General features: G+C 42.1%; 1 protein-coding gene across 1 annotated transcript in view; it reads right to left on the minus strand.

Annotated features, from left to right (window-relative positions):
- GRAP2 (GRB2 related adaptor protein 2) overlaps positions 1–24,902 on the minus strand; it is a 40,533-nt gene that overhangs the window by 8,191 nt on the left and 7,440 nt on the right. The window contains exons 2-4 of the mRNA XM_065850243.2: positions 7,013–7,115; positions 3,784–3,875; positions 1,327–1,446 (exon numbers count right to left, since the gene is read on the minus strand). Of these exons, the coding sequence (XP_065706315.1) occupies positions 1,327–1,446; positions 3,784–3,875; positions 7,013–7,115 (315 nt within the window). The remainder of the gene's footprint in view (positions 1–1,326; positions 1,447–3,783; positions 3,876–7,012; positions 7,116–24,902) is intronic.

Consider the following 24,902-nt stretch of genomic DNA (forward strand, 5'->3'; position numbering starts at 1 on the left):
CACCCAGTCTGCATTAACTATATGCAATGTATTATACCTTTTCAAACCATGCGCATCACTACATGCAGACATAGTCACATGAAACTACACACTGAGTTTTATTATTGCATAACATTTAGTGTAATACCATTACTACTGGTCATCCACCAGAATAAATTATTAGTTGCTGTTCCAAGCTAAATTAACCGTTTCAACCTTCTGCCCCTGCTTTTCTCCCACAACTCTCCTCCTCTTACCGCTTGTCTGATTTGGGCAATTCTTCTTTGCACCAGATGTGATCTGGTTTTGGTACCCACCTCCTTGCTCTGTGCAACTCTAGGAACTCAAACTACTCATCTCAGTGGCTGCATCTCCAGAAATAAACTAAGAGAGGGGCGGGCAGGGACTGAGTGCTATCCTGGAGTCCTATAGTCACATAAACTGCTAAAGTGTTAGCATGGTTTTGGTCTAAACCAAAAAGCCCTTCACTAAGTAGTGCTGGGCCATGGTTTGGGGGACAGGGTGGACCAGGAACTGTTCACAGTGAGGTGCTTGAATACAGCTGTTCTGTGGGGTGAAGAGGATCTGAACTCTGCCATGTTACTTGATCTCAGGGCCAGAAAAAGAGCCTGACTGTACTTAATTTATTGGTGTTTATTGGTGTAGATGTAACAGAATATTTTCCTGAATTCCTGCCAGATACTTTTTGAGCTCCATGAATCAGAAAGAGCACACATGTCTTTTCATTGCTACATGCGACTCTAATTGGAAACTGGTTATCAATTGTTCAACTGAAAATTGGGAAACCAACCATCATTTAAGACCTCTGCTTTAAAGCAAACACTCTGAGAAGAGTTGGGCTACAATAAGTTGCTGAAATGCAGCGGGGCTGCAAGGAACTAAAAGCCATTGCTGTCCCATGGCTGTTTAGTGACCTGTGGGAAATATGTTAATAATATAATAGTAATCTCTTGATGGGTGGTAGTGGAATTCTTGGATTCAGTAACCAGAGCTGTCAGGGAATTAAAACAAATGCAAGGCACAAGTTTTGTGCTGTGGGAGGTGTCCCATGTATCACTCCGGTTTGCTGCAGCTCTTTCAGAGAAGCAGGTCACCAGGGGATGCAGTTTGGGAATGGGGCATTCACTGTGTCACTTGAAAGGGGGCGGAAACATTTGAGAATCAGATGCCTAATTTGTTCTCATTCACAATACAGCAGCATTGCCAGTGACTGGCAGCATGAAAACTTCCCAAGAAGCTTCATCACATTAGGAATCCTGCCAAGAGAAGACTAGGGACACCACTAAAGAGGAAGAGAAGCAGGAAAATGTCATCAGCAGCAGATACCTGACAGAGATGGAGAAGTCACCATGAGAGTTCTGACTGGCTCGAACGATGAAGGAGCCAACTCCTTTGCTCATGAGGGTGTTCTCTGCTTCGTGGCGGGATATCCTTTCATCAAACCAGCTGCCAAATGGGAAAAATCATGGAGACATGAATAAGAAACGTGAATTAAGGTGAGGAACAAAAAAGCTGAAGGTAGGGAGAACGTGAATAAGCAGGGTGGAGAAAAGACAAAACAAAAGGATCACAAGAGCCCACATGACTACTCCCAGTGGCCATGTGCACGCTAAGTTACAGGGTTTTGATGGGTGCAGACCATTTTCTTTGAGCAGTAAAAACACGTAGATGCGAAGAGAACAATGTAAGCTTTGGCCTGTTAAGAAGCAACACTCAGCTGAAACTGTAATTACAGGCATGGTACAGTAAGGTGTTAATCAAAGAAATTTTAAATTACAAATATGTATGTATATGTATACACACATAATTCTCAGACATATATATAAAATTGCTTTTGTTAAACTGATTGAAAATTACTGGGCTTTGATGGATATATAGCAAAGGACACACATAAATTTTTAGCAGAAGCAAGCCATGAACGTTTTAGTACTAATAAATTGGTTCCTGCAAGAGTTATAATACCACAAAATCCCAGAAACACAGAATACATAAGCACACTTATGTAAATTTAGTCAAGCGTAACAAATGATAGTATAAAGCACTGGACAAATAATGAGAAAGTCACCATGAATAGTAAAATAATACAGTGTCAATAGGAATTTTTCAGTAGAGAAAAAAAAATCATGACACTTATATATGTCAACTCTACAGCTAATAAGATCTATAATCTGCAGTGTTCTGCTTTCATGTAATGCTAAATTGCCTGCATTGCATTAAAATTAAGGACTGATAGTTTCACAAGCTCTGTACTTTCCACTTTTGACTTTCGTTATGCTTCTCCTTACTATCATCATAGTTTACCTATGTATTATCAGCAAAGGGAAATCAGACTTTAAAAAGCATTGATAACCAGTCTCAATTATTACTTGACGAGACAGAGATGGGGAAAAAACTAGCCCATCAAAAATAGGAGACAGTTTTCTTCCTTATGTCTGGTTCTAGCATCTGGCCTGAACTCTTCAAAGTCCAGACCTGCTACTCATCGAAAAGCATCAAAGTGGAAATATTTCTTCACAGCTCTTGCACAGAGAAAACATAATGAGAAAAACGTGTGAAAAAAGAAGCCGCTAGTGTCCCTGTGAGATGCCACCGCCCTGTGAAAGAGCAAACAAGAACAACTGACTGGGAGATTGCATTCCCCTGAGGCCCAAAAGCACAAGCCCATCTTTGCACAGTAAACTAATAGTGTCCTTTAGCTTGAACAAGCAGGCTGGCTTATGTCCAAAAACGCGGGAAAGCGCCACTGCCAAAGAGGACAGTGGCACCTATTTGTACCCTCAAAATCCGTGTACACTCCCAGTTTGCCTGCTCAGGGCATCAGTGTGTTACAGCCTGCAGTACTGGACTTGGTGCCTGCTCTGCCTGTGTGCTCCTGAGGTGCTGCAGCACGTTTTCAAAAGGGTACAATCAGAGGGGCTTCAGGGAGCCTTTCTGCCATCTGCAAGGAAAAGGTTGTAAAAATGCCACGCATTGTCATATTTATAGCACAGGGCTGGAGAGCACATTTAACATGTATTGAAACACCTACCAGTCCCTTCTGGAACTGCAATGTCACCTACTAAAAGGTAAGAGAGGAATGAAGTGACGTACGTGTGTCCTCTCACAGATCTGTGTTTGGCTGTGCAGTCACGAAACGTGGAGAAGGGTGCGTGTATGTGGCGGGGGTGTGTGCGTCTGCATGTGTGTGGGGGCAGAGTGGCGTGCCTGGTCTAGCGTCTCTGTCAACCCACGAGTAACACCAGCTGTCACGTTTCTCGTAGCATCGCACTGACCTCTAGTGTATCGAGCGAAACTCACACCCACTTCTCTGGGGGTAGGGAATGCGGATGGCAGGGTGGGGAAAAAGGAGTTTTTGCCGTCAAGAGTCAAGCAGAGTGGTGGTGGGGGACATTACATTTTTTGTAATTAAGTTTCAGAGAGATCTCTTGCTCTTCCTCTTGTGCTCAGTCTCTGTTGCCAAGACTTCACATCATGCCTATTCTCCTTCTGTCCGAGGAGAACTAAATGCAGTTCCTGCCACATCCCAGTGACATCCCTCTGAGCAGCAATAACAAAGACACTTGGGAGTGACAGAGAGAACTGAGAACAATTCAGCTCTGAGAGAACAGAGGATGCTTCAGGCTAGAAATAAGGTGCTCTGGCAGAACTGCATATAGCGTTATGGCAATCCTTGCTGGCCTTAAATCATAGTATGTTATAACCAGTGCTTCCTCTGTTGTACTGTCTTAACAGCACTCTGTGAAAATGTGCAATGGTGGTGCACGCAATTTCTGTGACACTTACGGCGGAACATGAAAATCAATGAAGTTCTTAGGAACGTAGCCCTCTTGACTCCGGAGCTCAGCCTTGTACCAATCTTCCTGGGAGCTCAAAACCTGCAGTGGAGAGATAAATAGAATGAATATGTCTCCTGAGGAAAGCAAAAGTAACCAAGATTCTGGCAAAACCCTCAAATTTCTTGTAAGAAGAGAGCTACACACATGCTCTACTTCCCAGCCATCGTGCAGCAAGGTTAGTGGCTGATGACCACTTCAGAGCAAAGCCATAAAGAAGGCCAAGCAGAATTAGGAGGATTGATTGTTAACTTTATCCCTTCATCTGAATGCCTGTCCAGGTGGCTGGGGATGCCATCTGCATGTCTCTGTTGTCTGTGAAATGAAGAAATTCAGCTCTGAAGGTCTTAATAAGGATTTAAGGAGTTTTCTGTGCTGCTTTTAATAGCTGGTACTGGAGCACCTCAATTTCACAAGGGAAGAAAAAAAATCTGTGAAAACTGCGCTGACATGTATGGGTACAGAGGAATATACAGCATTATCTCTGTGTGTGTGCATTATAACTGCACAGATGTTACCATTTGCTTTCACATGTCATTTTGCAAGAGATTATATAGTGGGTTAAGTGTTCCACAACCCTGAGCTTTGCCAAGGTACATAAAAGGAAGAGGCAAAAAGTATTTTAAAGCCACTATTACACTTAAGAGATCGTAGGATAACAGGACGCCAGCCCACAGCACACACTGGAGAAGCTTCAAGCATGCTAACATTAATATTGACTGTAATGGTCCTTAGGGACTGTGCTGCTGACCAGGGACTGCTCAAATTCACTGCTCCATGACTGATGGTCCCTGGTATAGCCCTAAGCTAGAGGAAAGAGGACAGGGATACAACTACATTGTGAATTTACTGCAAATGTTGTGGTCTTTGGTGTTTTGTTTGACATTCCAATTCCCAGGACAGAATTCTGCTTCATGAAGTAGAACATGTTGCTCTCCTCCCTGGTTTTGGAGAGGAGCCTGAAAGCACGAGCCATCACAGTTTTAAAAGGAGAAAGCATGTGGACAAGGCTTAATTTAAAATCTATTGTTAACAATAATAATACTTGTTCTGTAGGCCAATCTCGTGTTTTGGGGAGCCTAACACACATTCTATCTGCTTGGTGTTGGCAACAGGATGTTACTCTCTCTGGAATGGATTCTCCATTGCCGTGCCTGCCATGTAGGCCTATTTTATGCATTTGGATGCAGAAAGGTTGGGGAACAGAAAGCTGTGGAGTTCCCTGCCTGTACAGTCACTGCTTCCCCCATCCCTCGATGCCAGATTAATCTCTCTTTTGCTGCTGTGGCCAACCAAAGGGTGTGATAGGTACTCCCAGCTTGCATTCAGGCCCTGCTCTGTTGGCAGCAAGGTTTCCAGAAAGACCCACCTGCTGGTTCTCACTGCAAGGCTGGCAGGTTTCTCTCAGTGTGTCATCCTCGCAAAAAAGGATGTGGGGTGGGTGAGAGGGTGGATTTCCTCCTGTCACTGCTGGTTGAGGGCCTCAGATTTCCTGTTTTCTAATCTCTACATCAATACTGTTCATCTTATCTCCTTTAAAAATCAGAAAAGACAGCCAGCAGGTTGTACAGGCAGCAGGAGGGGGCTCATGATGGGGTATGAACGTATGTGTGCATATGCCAGAAGGAGAGATGTTACTCAGGCTAATTTACTGTTACTATTGCTTGAGCGGCTAAGGTGTTGTTTTGTTTACCTCCAGGATGTTAAAGGAAGAGGCAATCTGACTTTTCTGGCCGTGATGCCTCTGTAACAACTAGTAAGTATATCAGTGTGTACTGTTATTTCACACTTCTCATCTGTAGCTTCCAATATACTTCGTAAGGAAGCTCTATCTTATAATGATTTTACAGGAAGGAAAACTGAGGAACAGAAGGAAAAGTGATCTGGCTAACACCATCACCCCAGTCAGGGACTTGATGAAACCACAGTCTCCTGAGGAAGAAAATATCAGGTGAAGATCATGAGATAGTAGGTACATGGGGACTACTCTTGACCTAAGGAGGAATTAGGAATGAGATTGTTTGTCTGCACTGAAGAGAGGCAGGGATTTCTCCTGAACATTTCTTACAGCTGTCTGGAAAAACTTGGTCTTTGATCTTAATGAGTTCTGGATGCCATCAACTTTTCTAAGCTTCGAGAATTAAAAGGGCAATAACATAAAAAATGGTGGTGACAGAAGAGACAAGGCTGAGACCCAATATCTGGCTATTAAATGGAATAGCTGGGACTGTACAGGGAGGTAGTGAAGACTCCCTGGCTGAATAAGGGTTTAGATCCTATTGTTACACAACACCCCTTTGGACAATGGAGGAGTTAAGGCCTTAGAGAGGAGTTATACTCAGGCATTTTCAACTGAAACAGAACAGCTACAATGGGGGCTGAGAAGTGGATAAATAATTAGGGTGGAGAAGCGTGTGAGTTCATTTGTGGAGAATGAGAACTGTTCTACCATAACACATGCAAATCAACTTTAAAGAGACTCTCACATCATCTGTATTGTATGTGATCAACTCTACTTCTGCCACTCCCCCTCTGCTAAATTCCTGCGAGGGTGTATATAACATTACCAGCCCAAGACTGCTTAAACTCTTTCATTATGTCTGTAACAGACTGTTTCATGGACTTTTCCTCTTCTATTTGCAATCGCCTGAATCCCTTGCGGCAACTAACAGTACTTACTTACAGTGAGAAGTTAGATATAAGTTCTATAAGGCACGATAACTATTTTTAGACAGTTTAAAAGTTGGAAATAAGGAAGACAGCAATCTCTCTGGACCACACTCATCCTGCCTGCCTTTAGACAAAGTCATCCTAAATGTAGTCACATGAGACTACCTATATAGTAAATGAAAACAGCACCCTCAAAATCTGTCTACCAAGGAACTGGGATCTCTGCCCCAGCAAAGATACTCACCCTTCCCTGCTGACTACTGCAGGACTGTAGGACAACTAAATTCATAGTTTAGGGACTGAAAATCAAGTGGAGTGGACACAAACTCAAGTGACCTGGTAACTGTTGGTTGACCTATAGCAAGCCCTATGGGATATGAGTATCCTGCTTTTATATCCCATTTTATAGATATCTGTGTTTATCTGTTTTGTCAAGGCAAATAGAAGTATAGAAGGATCTGGCAGCACTCTCAGGCATGCTGTTTAGTCAAGCCTGGGGCTGTACTTACCTTCAGCATATCCCCAGCCTGGAAGCTCAACTCATCCTCTCCAGAAGCATTGAAATCAAACTTGGCGATGGCTTCCATACTGTGTCTTGGTGGCAGAGCAAAGCTGGAAGGAAATATAAACTTGTCAACATATATGAGCTGCTGAGACTAGCCTCTAGAAAGCTTATAGGCAATGCTGTGATTTGTACGTGGACAAGCAGGCACCAACCATTGCCAGACATTACTTACTAGACATCAAAAGACAGCAGGTACATGAGATGAAATGACCAAGAGGTTATAATAGCTCATGGTCAGTGGTTCAAACAACCCATTGTGTATGCTCATTCCAACACATCTGCAGCAATCTCATGGAGAAGCTTGCCCACATTACCCAAATAAACTGGTAGCAGGGAAAAACATTCTTTATAGACCAACCACCACTCTGCCACAGCGCCCAATAAAGCAAGTCATGCAACAGAAGAATGCATTTACCCTCTGCAGTGACTTACTCTTGAGATACACAGTGAGACACATTGCGGACAAAATGAACAGCCTGCAATAAATATAATTTGTTCTTGGACAGGGGCCACAACACTGAAGGTTGAAAGAGACTTTTCTCTGTGATGGCTTAGTATGGGTGATTGCAACTTTCAGCCAGGAAAATCTGCAGCAAGTCTGTATTCCCTATTTCAGAGCAGGCAGAGAGTGAAACTATAGCAAAGCAAGGCCCGCTTTTCATCAGCAGAGCAGATGTGGCAGGGGAAGCAGCAACATGAGCGTCGCTTCTTCACCACTTCCTGCTCACGTAAGTCAGATGTAACCCAGCAGGACCACTTCTATACTCAAGAGTTACTCATTTCCCATGGCTGGCTTATGGACCCTGCAGCCCAACAGTGAGGCTGCCAGTGACAAGACAAGAAGTAGGCAGTGCCACATTAAGCAAGTGTATTGCTGCTAGTTCTTGTAGCACGGCTTGTGAAGACGACCAGCCAGCTCCAATATAGAGGCACTTTTTAATGGTTACTAAGGTAGGTCCATCTGGGAACAATGACCCTCCAGCCAAAGGCTCCATTACCTTACTTCATCTCTCGTAAAACAACCCAGACTTTACAGCTTGAGAAGTGTCAACTTGCCTGATCCAAAATATTCTTAACCAGAAAGCCCTAAAAAGAAACTGTATGAACAACTCTAGTTAGGCAGGCTATTTCTTGTCTCCTGTTAGAACTGAGACAAGATCCCCAAAATATAAGGTGCTGATATGGAGAGCGCTCCGAAATTACACCACTCTAAAACCAACAAGCTACTGTAACCCTCCTTCTCTGCAGTGCCTGCTGTAAGCTTCCTCCTTTGACAGACAACCCAGGGATTTAGCTGCCTGTGTACCAAGGATCCAGGGCTCAGCTCTGAGACAGTGCAACTTGGCTTAAACTGCTGAGAATGGGCTGGGAGAATGTCTGCAGGGCAAAAATTATAGACAGAGGTAGGGCTGTTGAGATAGCACCAGCAGTAACTCAGGGATTCAAGAGGAGAAAACACCAACATGGAGAGATATAAAATCTCAGAGGAAAAAGAAAATCACAGGAGGTTTAGTTGGGAAGGTCAGTCTAGTTGAAGACCACTCACAAATCATTTGGATCACTGAGTTGAGTTGTCAGTGCCATCAGTCCTGACCCAGGTGGTGGCAGATGGCAACCATGGAGGCCAACTCCTCCCTCCCAGTTGATGCCTGCCTCACCAGCAAAGACCCTTCAGCTGCCTTCGCATAGGTGAGAAGTATGGTAATGCTTAGCCTAATATTTCATTAAATCCTAGTTAGCTTCTGTATGTGGCATGTAAAGGAGTTTTTTTATTGGGTAAGATGTGTGTTTCCTGCTCCCTTTGCACTAGATTAAAGATGCCTGAATAAACTGATCCACAAGAAGGGCCATAACATCACTGGAGATTAGTTCTGAGGTTTATCATGTCTTATTTCTAACTATAAAAAGATCTTCGTATGCTTCCTGTTGGATACTGTTAGCACCCTCTTTTTTGCTGCTTACAGGTGATTTTGTATTCATGTGACTGATGTGAGCTCTGCAGAACCAAGGCAAATTTTTTAGCACTCCACAGGCAGCTTTGCTCGTTCAGCATGAACTCACCCTACAGCAGCTGGGGTTGTTTCAATGTTGGGGTCTCCCAGGTAGGTTTGAGTACATAGCTCATTTGTGATCTGCTACACACCTGCTATTCCAGCCCTCTGCCTTAGGGTTTTGTCAACATACATCAATACTGAACTATAACACCCTGTTTTACGAATGCACTTTCTTCTCAGTCTTCAGCTTTCCAGCTATTTCAAATATTTTCACGCCCTCTTCTCTCTGTCGAGTTACTGATGCTCTTTCATTCTTCCTTTAGGTACCCTTTGCGGATTTGCAAATATAGCTCAGGTTTGCTCACCGATTGCCCTACTCTTATTCTAGGCATTGGTGTAGCTCTGCAGATGGAACTCAGACCTGATCTTGCCCTGACATTTTTTGAGCTTCAGTCTATAACTTCCCACAGCCAGTGTGAGCCCCTTGTGTGGTAACAGAGCATATGGGTATTAAATTGAGGGGAATTAACCATAGAGGGAACTAGTTAAACAATCATACTCTTTCATTGAAGAAAACTGAAGAAAGAGACTAAAGGAGTGTTACTTTAATACGGGATGTTTTATCTTGCAGTGGTGGGCTGCCGCAGAGGGATCAGAGCCAACAGTGCAGATGAATCCTGGAATTCCTAAGTGCAGAGCATTAATCCCAGCTTGAGGAAAAAAAACACACTTAAAAACAATAAACTGTTTAAATACAAATCCTGTCTTTGATTTTTGCCCCTTAGTCACAGAAGAGACAGTGGGGGTACTCTCTGCAGGCGGCAAGAGGGGAGAGAGTCTTTCATTTTTCAATAACCCAAACTTTAAAGATGTTATGGGAGATGTGACTGCCTCAAAAGGGGAAGGGTGTATGAAACAGTTAAAATCTCCTCTCTCATCTCCTTTTCAATTTCAGCAATCCCAACCTCGGGGAGAGACCAGGAGACAGATACCTCTTCAAACAATCTAACACATGGATTAAATGTGCTTTTCATTGCCCGCGGCTGGATTTAGAAGTGACTCAAATACCATACACAGTGTTGGCTGTGTTGATAAATCAGCAATGCAGTAATGCTCTGGCCTTAAGCTCTTCCCCCCACCAACTACTAAAGCAACACTAGCCAATAATCCTGTCTTTGAACTCCAGCCTACCACTTTTCATCACCTGAACTTCAAACCAGTTCTGTTTTTCTGATCCTATTCCTCTCTCCATCTGTAACTCAAGAATCCTCACTCCGTATGGGTCAGAGCTGGGGCATCAGGAAAACTCCCCTGCCAGGGGCCCATTCTTTCCCTCTCTGCATGTGCATGATTTCAAGCACCACCCCACGACATAGAGAGACAGGAATTTTTTCATTATTGTCATAACTTACATTTCTCAAGCACCTTTTATCCCAAAGGACAGCTCTGCAGTTTGCAGAGAGACAGATTATGCTTTTAACTGCCCGGGGCAACTCCTTTAAGCTTTCGAGTAACCAAGGACAATTTTAGACTGTGCATAATGTTCTGTGTGAAAACCACCTTTGTACAGAGCTTAGCATGAAGCCTAGACAATGTTGAAAGGAGGATCTTTCAGTTCCGACTGTGAGTTGACCAGTACCCTCCATTTTGTGCTGGCTCTCTGCATGGAGGTAAAATTTTCTCTCTGGCTCCCCATTGTAACGAGGCAGATCCAAGGGACATAAGGCTACCGCAGTTCTGTGGGACTGGTGTAGCAGAAGGTTCATAAAAGGAGAAGCAAAAAGCAATGTGGTTTTGAGAGCGCTAGGTAGGTATTTTAGTTTGGCAGAATACCATTCCCTGACCAAGAACAGCAGCATCTCTCTGTTGATGAAAAGAGCCAAGGCCTAAATCATGTCAGCAAGGAACACAGTCTGACAACAGCATCCCAAAGAGTTTAACACCATCACCCTACACCAAGCTGGGTCAGTTATTCAGTAATAACAACGTCAGGGAAGGTCACCACCTATGAAGAGTTCAGCACTTGGGGACTGCTCAGGCTTAGCCCTTCTCAGTCTCACATCCATCACAGAAAGAGGGCATAGTTGCAACAACGTGCCCGCTTAAAGGGGCCATATGAACAAAAGTTTTAATTTTGCAGCTCTATCCAGTGAGGCTTTGCTCTGAGATACACAGCACAAGCTACTGTGTCTTTCTTCGGCTCTGCAAGAACAACCTGTCGGACTGACGAGCAACCAGGGACAGAAGTGAACCCTGAACATCTGTACAGAAAATTCAGATGACATTTCAGCAGAAACAATGAAAAAGGGACCTGTTATCTATTAGAGCTGCGACAGATAAAAGCCAGCTAAGTTGCATACAAGTGGCACGAGAATATTTCATTCCAAAAACACAAACCTCTTGCTACGGAGTTAACGTGTAGCTTCACTGACTGGCAGTGATAAGAGGGTAAAATTTGCAAGGGAGAGCAAGTCACTAAAACACTCAGCCCGGTCGCATTTGTGTCTTGGCTATCCTGCCATCCAGAGCAATGCACAGCCCTTGGGCTCAAGCTCTGTGCGCAGACAAAATAAGCCTCCTAGGAACCGGATTTACGGAACAAATTTTCAGGACTCTATAACCACCAGCAGTTGGTACAAAAGGCCCCAGAGGTGCTTAATCTCCCTGGGGAACCTGGGTTTTCTGTGCTACTTCCAGTCATGACAACGTAGAGCTGTGCAGCACCATGGGAAACCTGTGCAACAGCAGCCCTGAAGAGAGTAACACAATACCATGCAATATCGTCAGAGTATAAACTAATGAGTCTTGGCTGTGTTGGCAGGGTTGGTGTGGAGGATTCAGGTGGGGGGAAGCACCTCTCTCGGTTTGCCCACCTCCTCCCTCAGTTTCCAGCTGGTTGGATTTGGCTGATGCACAGGGCTTTAACCTGCAAAAGCACTGCCCTGTTGTGGAAGCTGATGAACAAGATGGCAGTGGGATCCTATGCTCTTCCCTTACCGCACAGTACTTTACCTCTCATTCCAAAACCCTCCTTTCCTCCTTAGTCCCTTTGGCACACAGCACCCCCCACCAAGTCTCAGAGCCACGTTCGCCCCATACCTTGTGCAGCCGTCCTCTCCTCTGGCACTTTGCTAGAAAGCAGGAGGCGCATTATCATCTAAGGGAAGGAAGAGGAGAGCTCAGCCTATATCAGGCTCCTCCCTGCAGCGACAGTGTGCCACATCAGTAACGGGTCCACGTGTGTGGACGAGGACAGTCAGGAGCGGGCATGGGCAACAGTGGCAGAGAATAGTGTCTGTCACAGGATGGAGTGGGGCATGGGTAATTATCAGGCTCTAATTTGGAAATATTTGGTACACTGCATATTTAAAATGGTGGTGTCAGTTCAAAGGACCCGTGCAGGCTGGTTTAACAGCTGCAAAAAAGGAGAGTACTGTCCCTCAACACGTGCAAATAAGGAAAACAGAAAAGAGCACGGATCTGGTAAGTTAAATATGAAACCGTAAGTCTGTTGAAAAGCATATCTTGAGGAACAAGTAGCTGAAGACATAAAAACATGTAATAAAATTATTTTCAAAAACAACAGAAGCAGGAAGCCTGCCAAAGTGTCTGTAAGGCTGACAGATGACTGAGATGTAAAAAGAGTGCTCAAAGATGATAAGGATGAAGCACTAAAGCTAAATTAATTCTCTGCATCCATGCATCTTCTGTGGGGATGTAAGGAGGTCCCCACACTGGGGTTTTCTGTGGAGAGAAGAGCCAGGGGAACTGTCTCAAGCTGAAGAATTGGAAGAAAAGGTTTTAGGAAAAAAAATCAGTAAATTAACAAGAATAAATGATGCAATATTTTAGAAATCTTGACTGAAATCTAAACCGAACGTGAAATAGTAAAGGCTGAGCAATTAAACTGTGACATCCAAAGCAAGACCTAACACAGCCTCGGTACTAGGAGAAGAAGCAGCAAAGATAACGCCAATGTTTGAGAAGTGTTTTGAGAGGTTGCAAGGGGCATGAGGTCTAACTTGAGTATGGCTGAAATCGGTAGAAACAATAATGAAGAAAATAATTGCTGGGCATAAGAGAGAAAGGACATAGCAATTGCCCCTCACATTGCTTTTGTAGAAGGAAGTAATACTGCAAAAATCTGATCTAGTTCTTTGAAGGAGCTGATGAACATGTGGATATGGGTGATGGCTTGATATAAAACTTGCATTTCTAAAACCTGTTTGATGAAGTCTCTCAATGAAGACTCTTAAAAAACCTCCTAAGCTCTCAAAAAAATAAGAGGGAAGTTTCTATAGAGGATTAACAATTGATTAAAAGTTCAGAAACAACTTGAAAGAGCTATTCAATATATTCATAAATGATCTGGAAAAAACAAAGTGCCAGAGATTACTGATGAGAAAAAAACCCAACAAGGTAATACAAATTAAATCTGATCACAAAGACTTGCAGATGGTTTTCAAAATACTGTTGAAATGCAAGATGAATCTCAGTGTTGATGACTGCAAAGTAATGGACATGGAAATAAACAACCGTAACTATATGAACACAGCAATGAACTTAAAATTAGCAATTACCACTAATGAAAGATACCTTTGAGTTGCTGCGGATAGTTTTATCAAAGTGTCAGCTCGGTGGAAGTGAAAAAGGCAGGTTAGGAAATGTCAGGAAGGCAACAGAGAAGAAAACAGAAAGCAACGTCATGTCACTGTATAAATCCCTTGGGCACCTGTTTGAATATTTGTAATTTGAATACGGCAGCTAATTCTCGTCCCTCCATCTTGAAAATGAATATAGTAGCATTAGAAATAGTAAAGAGAAAGTAATCAAGGATGATCAAATGAACGGAAAGTTTCTGAACAAGGATGGACCAAATTAAACAGACTAGGATCCTTCACCCTAGGAAAAAAATGTTCACAGAGGGATAAATGCAAAAGTAATGTAGAAAATAATTAGAATAACGTAACAGGCAAATAGGAAATTCATATCCAGCATTTCTCATAACATAAGCACTAGGAGCTCATTCTCCAGAGTGCTGGGATCTAGGAGGCCGGAGTGAAAGCAGTTTTGCTGTGTACTTGCCCCGTTCTTACCCTCCTTCCCCAAACTGTTTTTGCTGGGTGACCTGACCTGATTAGTTGGTTTTTTATGAGCCATGGTACTTCACAAAAAACACCACAATGTGCTAGGCTAAGACAATCAGTCCAACAGCAGGCAGTGGTAGTCCCCCCCCGCCCACCCTTTGGGGAGGCAATAATCTGCCTGGAATACCTGTTAGTTAACATAGACATAGACTGTCAATTATGAAGCACTCGAACCAGTGAGGAGCAGCAACAATGAGAATTCACTCTGAAGAGGATAATTCCCAATATATTTTGCTGAAACAAGTACAGGTGCAGAAAGCAGGGGGCCATAAGAAGAGTACAGCAGCTAGCTCTTGTCATGTAGTGAAAAGTTTACTTGCGGCTATCACTGTGCACATCAGGAATACAAACTGCTGTACAAGCAGGTGGGACACCAATCCTCGCAGTCTTCATTTTAAACAATGTTCATTCTCCTGGTCTGTAAATGGCCTGACAGATTACATTATGTTACACATTAGAATGACCTATTTTCTCTCCTTCTACCATGGTGTGATCTAATGGGCCCCCCAGCAAGAATGCTGCTGTTATCTGTCACTCATGCTCGCTGCCTGACAACTGTCTGGATTCCGGCTAGGTATCCAGAACTATTCCATGATAATATTAAATCTATTTAATGTCAAGCCAGAGAAGACATGGATCTCTATACCATAAACAAAACAGTCAACAGTGGCAAGCCCCTGATAGAAAAGAACTCCCTTTTTTTTCCTTCTCCATTTCTATATACTCCTTCCCTGTCACAGTTATGGTAGCATGTTAACCTCTTCACCATGTGAAAGGTGTTAGACTCCATGTTTCCATATTTTAGCCCATCTCTGTTAGATAACTGGATAAAACTCAACCCAGGCAGACAGGTTATTCCACAACTACCTGCTGCAGACTTATGTCATCATCTAATACTGGCACAATCTAGATGAGATAGCACAACCATGGCTACGATACAATCTGGGAAGACCTGGGTTTAAAAAGCTTGATGCAGATAAACTTACACCTGCTTTTACACTTAGGTGAATGACTGCAAGACACATCTACACTTACATGTGTCTGAAAACCTGTCTGAAAGCTGCCTAAGCACACATTGTCTCTCAAAAATTTTAGTAATTTCTTGCTGGCTTGGAGTTTTCGAGAGAAAACGGTTTCTACCCAGGAATCATGGGAGCAGCCAGAAATAAAACAAAAGGAAAAGAAAAAAAAAGGTTATTTCCAATAAAGCACGTAAATCCAATATTTTGCCTACTCTGAATTGTTTTGGTTTATAATATATAAAAGATTAAGTGGCCAGATTTTGTTTGCTCTCAACGTAAACTACTTCCCCGTGTTCTTAATTAGTTTGCCTCAGGAAAGTAACATTGCCAGTGAGGGAAACAGAAGTCCAAGTGTGGAAACGAGGGAGATTTCAATTGCTATATTTTGTTGTAAGTAATAACTCAGCATCTGTGGATTCAGGAGCATCAGGGCTGTAAATCCACATAAAGCTGAATGTTATGAATGGAAGCTGTCTGGTCTCCCATCTATTCCTGTCCCTACATTCAGATATGCTCCACACACAGTAATTCATCCTCTCTCGCCGCTTTGCTTTCTGCAAGCAGCTGCTCACGCTGCCCGCAGTGACAGGTCATTAGTGGGCAGTTATTTTTTTCAGGCTGGAGTGTGCAGGAGTGGCAGTGCTGTAAAAGCTTCTCTGCCAAGCTCCACAGACTGATCTGGGCAGAGCTCTGTCCCAATTTGCTATGCTTCCTGTCAGCGAAGATTGTCCTGAAAGCTCCGCACCTTGTCATGTACCTGCAGCGCTCCTGTTCGGTCACGTCCTAGGATTTTCAAACGGCTCAGTCAACAGCATCAGCTACACAGCTATTGCTGTTCAAGTGCTGGTCTTGTCACCATCACCCTCATAAACCACATTCAGTTTAGCTGGTATGACTACAGCTTACTGTGCTTGCACATGTGGTACAACCATTTCAATTAAAGGTGTGAAGCCGTTTCTCTTACAGGAATAAGCTTTAACTGTAAGAGCACTGTTCTAATTCTACAGTTGTGCATGCATTAGGTGGGTATACAACTTCAGCTGCCTGGTACCATCAATATAGCACCATTTATTGCATGGAGGTGTGGCTTTAATCCTGAACAACAGTGTTAATTTGCTATTTGATTTATGCACCCCTTCCCATCATTCTGCTAATTCATCTCCAAAGATACTCCCTACCATTCCAGCTGATGAGCATCTCTGCACTTCTGAGAGATTTTTCTTTGGGAATATATTGCTATGATCCTCTAGTTTCCTATTCTAAAGCAGTACTGCCAAACTTGATGATATTAAATATTTTCTTCAAATCCCTCCAAATCTGCCAACTTTTCCTTCTACATTCCCTGCTCCATAACTCCTCATTACTGAATTATTAGTGTCTCACTAGCAGCTTTCTGTATTTAACCAGTTAGGTTCTCTATCTTCTGCATTTGCAGGGTGATCACACTCAGCCGTGCTTGTGACATCCCAGATTATCATGCTGACAGCTACTACAGGGTCACAAGAACCGAACTGTCACAGAATTGACTGGATTAGCAGGGGAAGAAGAAGCAGATTAAAATGGAGAAATAGAAGTTTTCACTTCTTTTCCTTTAGTATCAAACAATACTCCTGGATTTCCATAGACTTCCTTTAACTGCTGCCCAAGAGTCCAGACAGATGCAGCCGCCTTACAGCTTCTGCGTTGTCAGCTTCTCTGAGGACATGTGGCAAAAGCATGCCTGCAGTGTTGTATGGTGTTCTATGTCAGAGGTTTTCAGCTTGGGCCCATGGACTGCCTTTTAAGGATCAGCAGATGAAACCAAAGAAGACGCATCTCACTGTCAAGGAAGCCTCTGTTCACCGCACAGTAGTTTGTGCCTCCCCTGGGAAATCTAAACGAATCTGCAAGCCCAAAGAAGGTTAGAGAACATAGGAAAAGATGAACCTAACGTGCCCCTCATAAGAGCACTTTTTCCAAGACTGTGCTACATTCATCTCATCTAAGAGCTAAAGAGGGCCAGTTACTCAGGGTGAGAAACCATGGATCCTGCAGCCTGACCTCGGCTCTGGAGTCTTCCACCAGCGGGACTAGTGTCTGACCACCCCCAGCACTGGGAGCCAACGCCACCACTTCCAGAGACTCTTAGGAGTTACTCAGTTGATCTCCACCCACCATCATCTATGATCTACAAGACATTACACCAGCGGCAAATTTGGCACATCTGGCTTTATAATACATTGGGCTAATTCTTGTTTACAGTATCCAAATTAAGAAAAAAAACAAGCCCTGTGAAGACAGAGAGAGAAGCACTGCTACTGATAGAAAAAGAAGCCTCTTTCCAGTCTTTACAATTTGTTTATTACCATCCTTTCTGAAAACTAACGAGCAGAAAAATAAGTCCAAGAGGCTCTTGCAAGGGTACCCTGTGCATCCCTGAAAGATAAACATGACAAAATACAGGAGTCAGACATCTAGGCCATTATAATGATAGCTAATTTTGTCATCACGTTATTAGAATTTGAACTACAGATAAGCTAAGCAGGGGCTGCATGCCTATCAAGCCAAAATCAACAAGGGCTGCATGAGCTGCTGATTTGTTTCTTTGCTGCACGCAAGCGGCAGAAGGAGAAAGGAAGCGTGAGAGAGAAAAAGAGACTCTTCTTCAGTGATTTGAATCCAGTGCTGGAGTGTTCAACGAAACATTCCTTTCCAGGATTTAAATTCTCCCTTTGATGAGCACCTAGTGAGTCAGTGGGATTTGCTAAGCTTTCATTTGAAGCTAGAGAAAAGTAATCTCATTCTTTATTTCTTCCCCCTCCCTGTGCTACACCCCTCTAAATCATGATAAATATATCTAAACATGCTTGATTAAACCAGACAGACAATGTGCCCCTAATCTCAACTGATCAGGGCTCTGGAGCTGCCAAAGTGAACCTGCTGTCACTCTATCAGACAGAGCAATAAGGGGTCGGTAATATAGCTCCATTAACTGCTTCCCACAGAATGAATTTTCCCTGACTGCTCCTAAAGAGCAGACACTTGAGGAACACCACCTGATGGGAGGTTGCTTCAAACCGTCTTTTGGCACAATTGTTGAGCAGCTCCTTCTCAAGCCCCTCAGACAAACAACTAAAGTAGGAAAAGTGTAGCCACTTCCTTCTATGCTACTTTTACAAAAAATCTCCTCATACCTTATCTAGCTAACTGCCTCTCAATTTTTCTTTTCTTGTTAAGCTTCAGCACTGGCTGATATGTGTTGTACTGCAAGTGTGTGGTTATCAGAATAACAATCCTGTTTCCCACTGTGCATATGCATATCGATACAAGGGATCTCCTTTTGTGTACAGGTGGAGCTTGCACTTTGTCGTTTCACAGAATGACAGACCCCTATATCAATATACCATATCAATATATCAACATACCACATCAATATATCAACATACCATGTGCGTTTAGCCTATTTGCACTAACATTGAAGGTTCATTGGAGGGTAAATGGAAATAGATCAGAGCAAGAATGCACACCTCGGATTTTCCTCTGGAATACAGGCACGTGTACATACATCTGCTTTCATGCAGGTGTAGCACTCTATGATCTTTATCCTCTAAAAAGATCTGCTGTTAGTAAAAGACTGTGCTTGAGAGGGATCCAGGGGGTGTCAGACCATGTTTGGGTTCTGCAAAATCCTGGGACTATTTATCCTAGAACTGATCTTTGGTATAATTACAAGTACCTTCAAAGTCTCTCTGTATCACACCCTCTGTGATGAGCTCCAGGGAACCATTTTGCTAGCTGCAGGTCAGATGGAGAATTATACTCCCCAAATTGACCATACAAGAGACTGGGATGAGGAGTGATGTTATATCCCAGACATGTTTTCTGTCAGGAAAGGCTTTCCAAAAGTAACTGCCAAAGCAAAAGAGTCAAAGCAGAATCAAGAACCTGGTTCTATGAGATTTGATTAAAAACAACCAACCAACGAGTCACAGACAATAAAATTCACCTAGATACTTCAAGGTGCTTTCCTTGTATTTGCGTATCTAGATACAGGAAAGAATACTTAAGATTCAGCTTTGACCATCAGAAAGAGATTTCCAAAAAATGTACAGTTCTGCAAATCTGAGGTCTTGTACTGTAACTGAGAGCTGAGCAATTCTGGTGTTCATGCAGGTCTGCATATGAATACTAACTGGATGCACATGTGAATGGTAAATTCCTCTTGTCTGTGCGTGATCATGCATTTCACAATGTAAAACAGAGATGTAGAAAAAAATCTGTAAATATTTGTGCTAAAGTAGGAGTAGGTTCACCTAATGTCTTCGGTTCATTTCCACAGCAGTTAAGAAACTCCTCTTTTCATATAGAAAGGATGAAGGGAGCAACAGAAAGCTATAATTTCTTTATTTCTGGGCATAGCACAGATGTAATGAGAATTCATTACATGAAGGCATTAATCCACTCTGGTAAAAATAGTTTCTAATCTTATATTGGACTCTACAGTATAGCAATAGATTTGAGTGGGATATATGAACAAAATAGTACTAAAATCTGCTAGCATTTACTTCTGGGTATATAATATTTTGTTTCAAATCAGCTACTGCATGTTTCTTTGATCAGGCCAGCTGGCAAAATGTTGTATAAAATGGGAGGAAGAGCAAGATCAGTGATGAAACTGCTATTTTCCTCGGTAATTTTTGTGCAATATTAATCCTGGCAGCACAGATAATTGCGGAAAATCTGGAACTGTAGTATTAAGATCACATTGTGTGTTAACAGATGCAATTTTGCACAAGGGTAGAACTACATATAGCTCAGTAAGAAAAGGTAACATTTCTTTGTCCTTTCAACCATAAATCTCTTTTTGTACGAAACCACATCTGACTGCACAATATGCATTTTTTTACTGAAAAGTTTGTCTCATGTCTTTTCCCTTATATATTTTTTCCTCTTCTTTTGTGCTTTTATGAAAGAATGAAATATAAAAGTCTGGTTCAACATACATTGAGCTATGATAATCTAAACACAAACATGGAGTATCTGATAATTAGGTTCTCAGAGCCCTCTTATCTTGGACATGTTTTACCTAATTTCAGCTCACAGCCACCTTTGTTCTGGGAAGATCTGATACACTTTATATACAAAGCTTCACATATAAGAAAGGACAGAGAAACTGAAATGCTACTAGTGGTATCTGCCGTGTAGTATAATGAGCACTACTGTAGCTTCATTGCATAATGTCACCACCTGGATATTTACCTTCTGAGCCTCTGTGTTGTATTAACTGTGTCTTTTTTCTGCTTAATGGATCTTCATGGCTTAACTTCCTTTTAAACACAGAACCCCTTTTACAAGGCCTAAGTGCCACAAAACAGTCTTTCCATAAATTAATCTTATGTGCATCTGCATTTGGGAATGCTTCTGAAAGGGTTTTAAAAGCAATCAGTTACAATAATTCATACACCTAAAGATGCAATTCCAACACTCAATCCAACTTCTCTTGTTATTATAAGGTAAATGTGAATGCCGGCTTGTTACTATTCCCGGGGTTTGTCTCTGCACAGTAATCGTACCATTTAAATTAGAAGTGTGGAACATATTTCATGTTTGTCTATGCATTTTTTAGTTCACTTGGATTATGATACCTTTGAAATTAAATTGCAGCAGCAGTTCCTGAATGATTTAACACGTAGACATTTTTACTCTGAAGTAGGAACAGCTCATTCTTGTTTATCTTAATCCAAAAATGAATTACATCAAATTGGAATAGGTTCTCATCATTCGGAGTAAAAATACCCAGATCATACCCTGATGTAGGAATATTGGTTACTGAACTAACACGCAGACTAAGACTTAATTAAACACATCAAGTTCCTGTAGGTAGACCAGGCCTGACATCCTACGTTTCCCGTTCCTGCAGCGTGGGCACTTTTGTGGCAATGAGGCTAACTGGAACTTCCCTGCGTAACCCTGTACACCCTGCAAAAATAATCACGGTCCCACTCGTTCGGTGAGCAAGTGATGGATTGCTGCTCTGCAGCAGGGAACCGCACAGCCTTCAGACTATTCAAGAGATTGCATGTGGCAAAAAGGGAACACTGCGCAAAGGGTGTAAATGAGTCATTCGACATTTCAGGTTGACTGAAGTAATTCTGCTACGTGTATTTTGAATCTTGATGTGCTATCCACGTTTGCGAGTTGATCAGGATGGGAAGAAAGAGATTGAAATTATTTGCTACAATACACACGTGGAAAACAGCAGACTCTGCATGTGTGCGAGAAAGTGGGATTACATGCATGACTGGGTGAATGCAGCATCATGTGAAGGGCCTTTTCTGCCCTTATTCAGGAGCAGGCATTCTGCATGCAAGCCTGAACACATCCGAGCAAAAGGATGTTTGAACACATGTGTCTCTAGGGATAAATGAAAGATGTTCATTTGCAGTATGCCTAAATGGAGTGACAGAGGTCCCATGAGCGTACTTAGGTGATGTGTGTGTGTTCTATTTTCTTTGGCAAATACAAATCTGAGCAACTGTAAATAAGTTGGTCTGTGTAGACTTGGAGGGTAGGTCCATGTTCTGTGCGCATGTGAGTGACAAGGAGCACCCATGAGCAGGTGTCAGTTGGAGTTTATACGTAGTCAAACAGCAGCAGCGGTGAACCACCTACTTAAAGATTTCCGTGGAAAGAATACAAGGCAACCTCTCAAAGTATGATCTGGCCTAACACTGTGCTCCTTCACTCCTGGTCATACCTCCAGTTTAAAGTGCAAATTTGCAGAGAGCCTGACTTCTTATAGCTCACCTTGAAGTCTGTTTGATCCATGCATATTTAGCAACTTTAAGCATTAAGCCATTTTAGTACAGTACACAGTCACCTCTGAGGCTCAGAAGCCTCAGTTCAAGTGCTTGGGTTTGAAATTCTGGACAAAGACACTGACTTAGCTCTCATTTAAGAAAAAAACCAGCTCAGTATGGAGTCAAAGACCCTAGTGAAATGCCTCACAGGAAATGTTTTCTGAGGGTGAAGAGGGAAACACAAAAAATACTTCATGAGATACGCACAGCTATGTTACATGGACTCAGCGCTTTTAACTGAAGGTGGAGACACAAGAACTTTTTCTTGAGGAGATGAAATATTTGGGTTGGGCAAACAGAGCTCTGGTATCTTGCCTCAAGCTAAAACCAGTCAGGTTTAGTTTTGCAAAGAGCTAACAATGTTTTTGCACCCAGAGCATCAGACTAGCAGCGTGTCGCATTGGTAAAAGGCACTGCGTTATATTTTGGCCATGTCCAAATTATTGTGTTCTTTAAATTATTAAGATTTTCTTATTGCATAAAGTACTGCATATCCTCCCCCTGCCTCTATTCTGCAAGTCACTGATACCACACTCAATTAACCCTGGTGAGTGAATATAGGCTGGACATTGTCTCTTTCAGTTTCAGTCACTTTTTTCTCAGTGCCACAGTTTGCATACAAACCACTGAATGGCGGTACTTAAATCTCCAAGTTAAATTGCTTAATGGAAACAAAAGTGCATATTCCTGACATTTGTATTCATACGAAGTCTCCTGTGCTTAATTATCCAAAAGCCTAAACATTGGGCCTAGTCTACGCAGATTCTGTTCTATTAAATAAAGAAACAAATGTAATTCTGGTTCAAAAAGTTCAGAGAAAATGTATTCTTACATTTCTTTGGGTAGCAACCACAGGCATATTATTGCAATTCCAACTTACCCATCGTGCTTGTATTGGCTTTGTACAGAAGATAAAAAGGAATGAGATGGAAATCCGATTTTTATTAGTGAGTCCTCTCCAAGGCACTCTTATTGAGGTACATAAAGGTCTAGCAGCCATTGGAACTGGTGATGAAACAAGTGGAGACTCCACACAAAAAGACTGTACAACCCATGAGTGTCTTGAGTAGCAGTGGGAATTCTGGATGTACTGGTTACACCATAGCACAGGTAATCAGGGCAGAGGTACATCATGATCTGCAGCATCTGCAAACCCATTCACAGATCCCCTGAGAACTGGTTTTGGTCCCACAAGCTCACTTAACCATGACAGCACAATTGTTTTACCTCAACTTTGTTCTTGGGCTGAGAAATGGGTGTGTACGCATTTAAAGAAGCCAGCTGTTGCATTCAACATTACATTATGGTTTATGAGGGGAGGACAACATGCTATTTCTTCCGTAACACAATAAAACATCCTGCACAGTTGTACCTGCAGTTATGCTCCTGAATAAACTGTACTGAAAGCAGTGTGATCATCTAGGAATCACCTCATGAAAAGGAGCTGAAAGCAAAAAGGAATAATTCAAAAAATTGGGGAATTTATATCATATTGACAGTCTATGGGATTGGTTATTATGTTTCTATGTTACATCATTTTTCCTTACCATTTCACTGTCTTTCCTTCTTGAAGCAAATAGTATTCTTCCATATGGTGCAACTTAACAAAAACCAATGGGTTAGAACTGTTTACAGAAACATACAATAATTAGATTAAAAGGGATCTGTGAAGATGATCCAATTCAAGCCCCTGCTCATGGCAGGGTTAACTTTTGAAATTATACAAGTTGAGAATGTAACCTGATTTTTCTACAGTGACTACTCTAATGGAACATCAGTCTCATTCTGGCAATGATATAAATTATGTGCATATCTAGATCAAAGACATATGGAAAATCATTTAGGTAGAAGACCTGCATTAAATGATTTGAGATTTCCTTTCAATATGCATCCTAGAGGATTGTAAAAGAAAAAAAAAGATGATATTGACAGTACTAGACTCCAATTATACAGCTGCATATTACCAAAACACACACTAAAATGAGGCTAGGATTACAATCATTATTTCTTGACTTCTGTATGCCTAATATCCTCATTATGTAAATTCTAAAAAATGATTATTTGTAGATAGAATTCAGGAAAAAAAAAAAAAAAAGGGCAAAAAAAGGAAGGAAGAAGAATATTCCAGAGTGGAAAAAAAAATTACTTGGCTAGACACTGGGGAAAAAATTACCAGGCTAGACACTGCAAAATGCTATATGCCGTGTACTTCATAGAGCCTTCCAGAAGGTGCTCCTCTTCTGCATACCTTAGAAAATCTGCAGAATAAAGTTTTGAGAGCTGCAAACTGTCGGAACGATGCAGCTCTTACCCTTGAAGACACAACATGAATGTGGTAAGCGCTCTGCGGTGAGAAACCTGCCAATGGCAATAATTACTTGTCACAAGACTTAAACAAGGCCCATGCACTGCTCCAAGGAGATTTAATTCCTCAAAATAGGGATTATTCATTCTATGATGAATGGGGTGATTTTTATCAAAATTGAATACATCTAAAAACATTTTCAGTGCTGCAATTCTGCTTCCATATGAAAACAACAAAACCCTGGGCTCACTGCACTTCCGTTTTCTATTCCATTTTCTATCTTTTTCTTCTACTTATATCTACTTTTACTTGCTATCAGATTTAAGGAACAGCAATGTTCAGATTCATTGCCATTGCTATATTCGATTACGGTAGGCTATGTCTTTTTGTCATGAGGATGAGCCTTGCTTTTTAGTTTAGTTAAGAAAAAAAATATATATATATTTCATGAAGTGATCATCTTTGTAAAAGCAACTAATCCCCAAAGCATTCACTGAATTTTGGGATACCGTTTCCCTGGTTGCTCT

Source organism: Patagioenas fasciata, chromosome 1, assembly GCF_037038585.1.
Source record: "Patagioenas fasciata isolate bPatFas1 chromosome 1, bPatFas1.hap1, whole genome shotgun sequence".
Lineage (NCBI taxonomy): Eukaryota > Metazoa > Chordata > Aves > Columbiformes > Columbidae > Patagioenas > Patagioenas fasciata.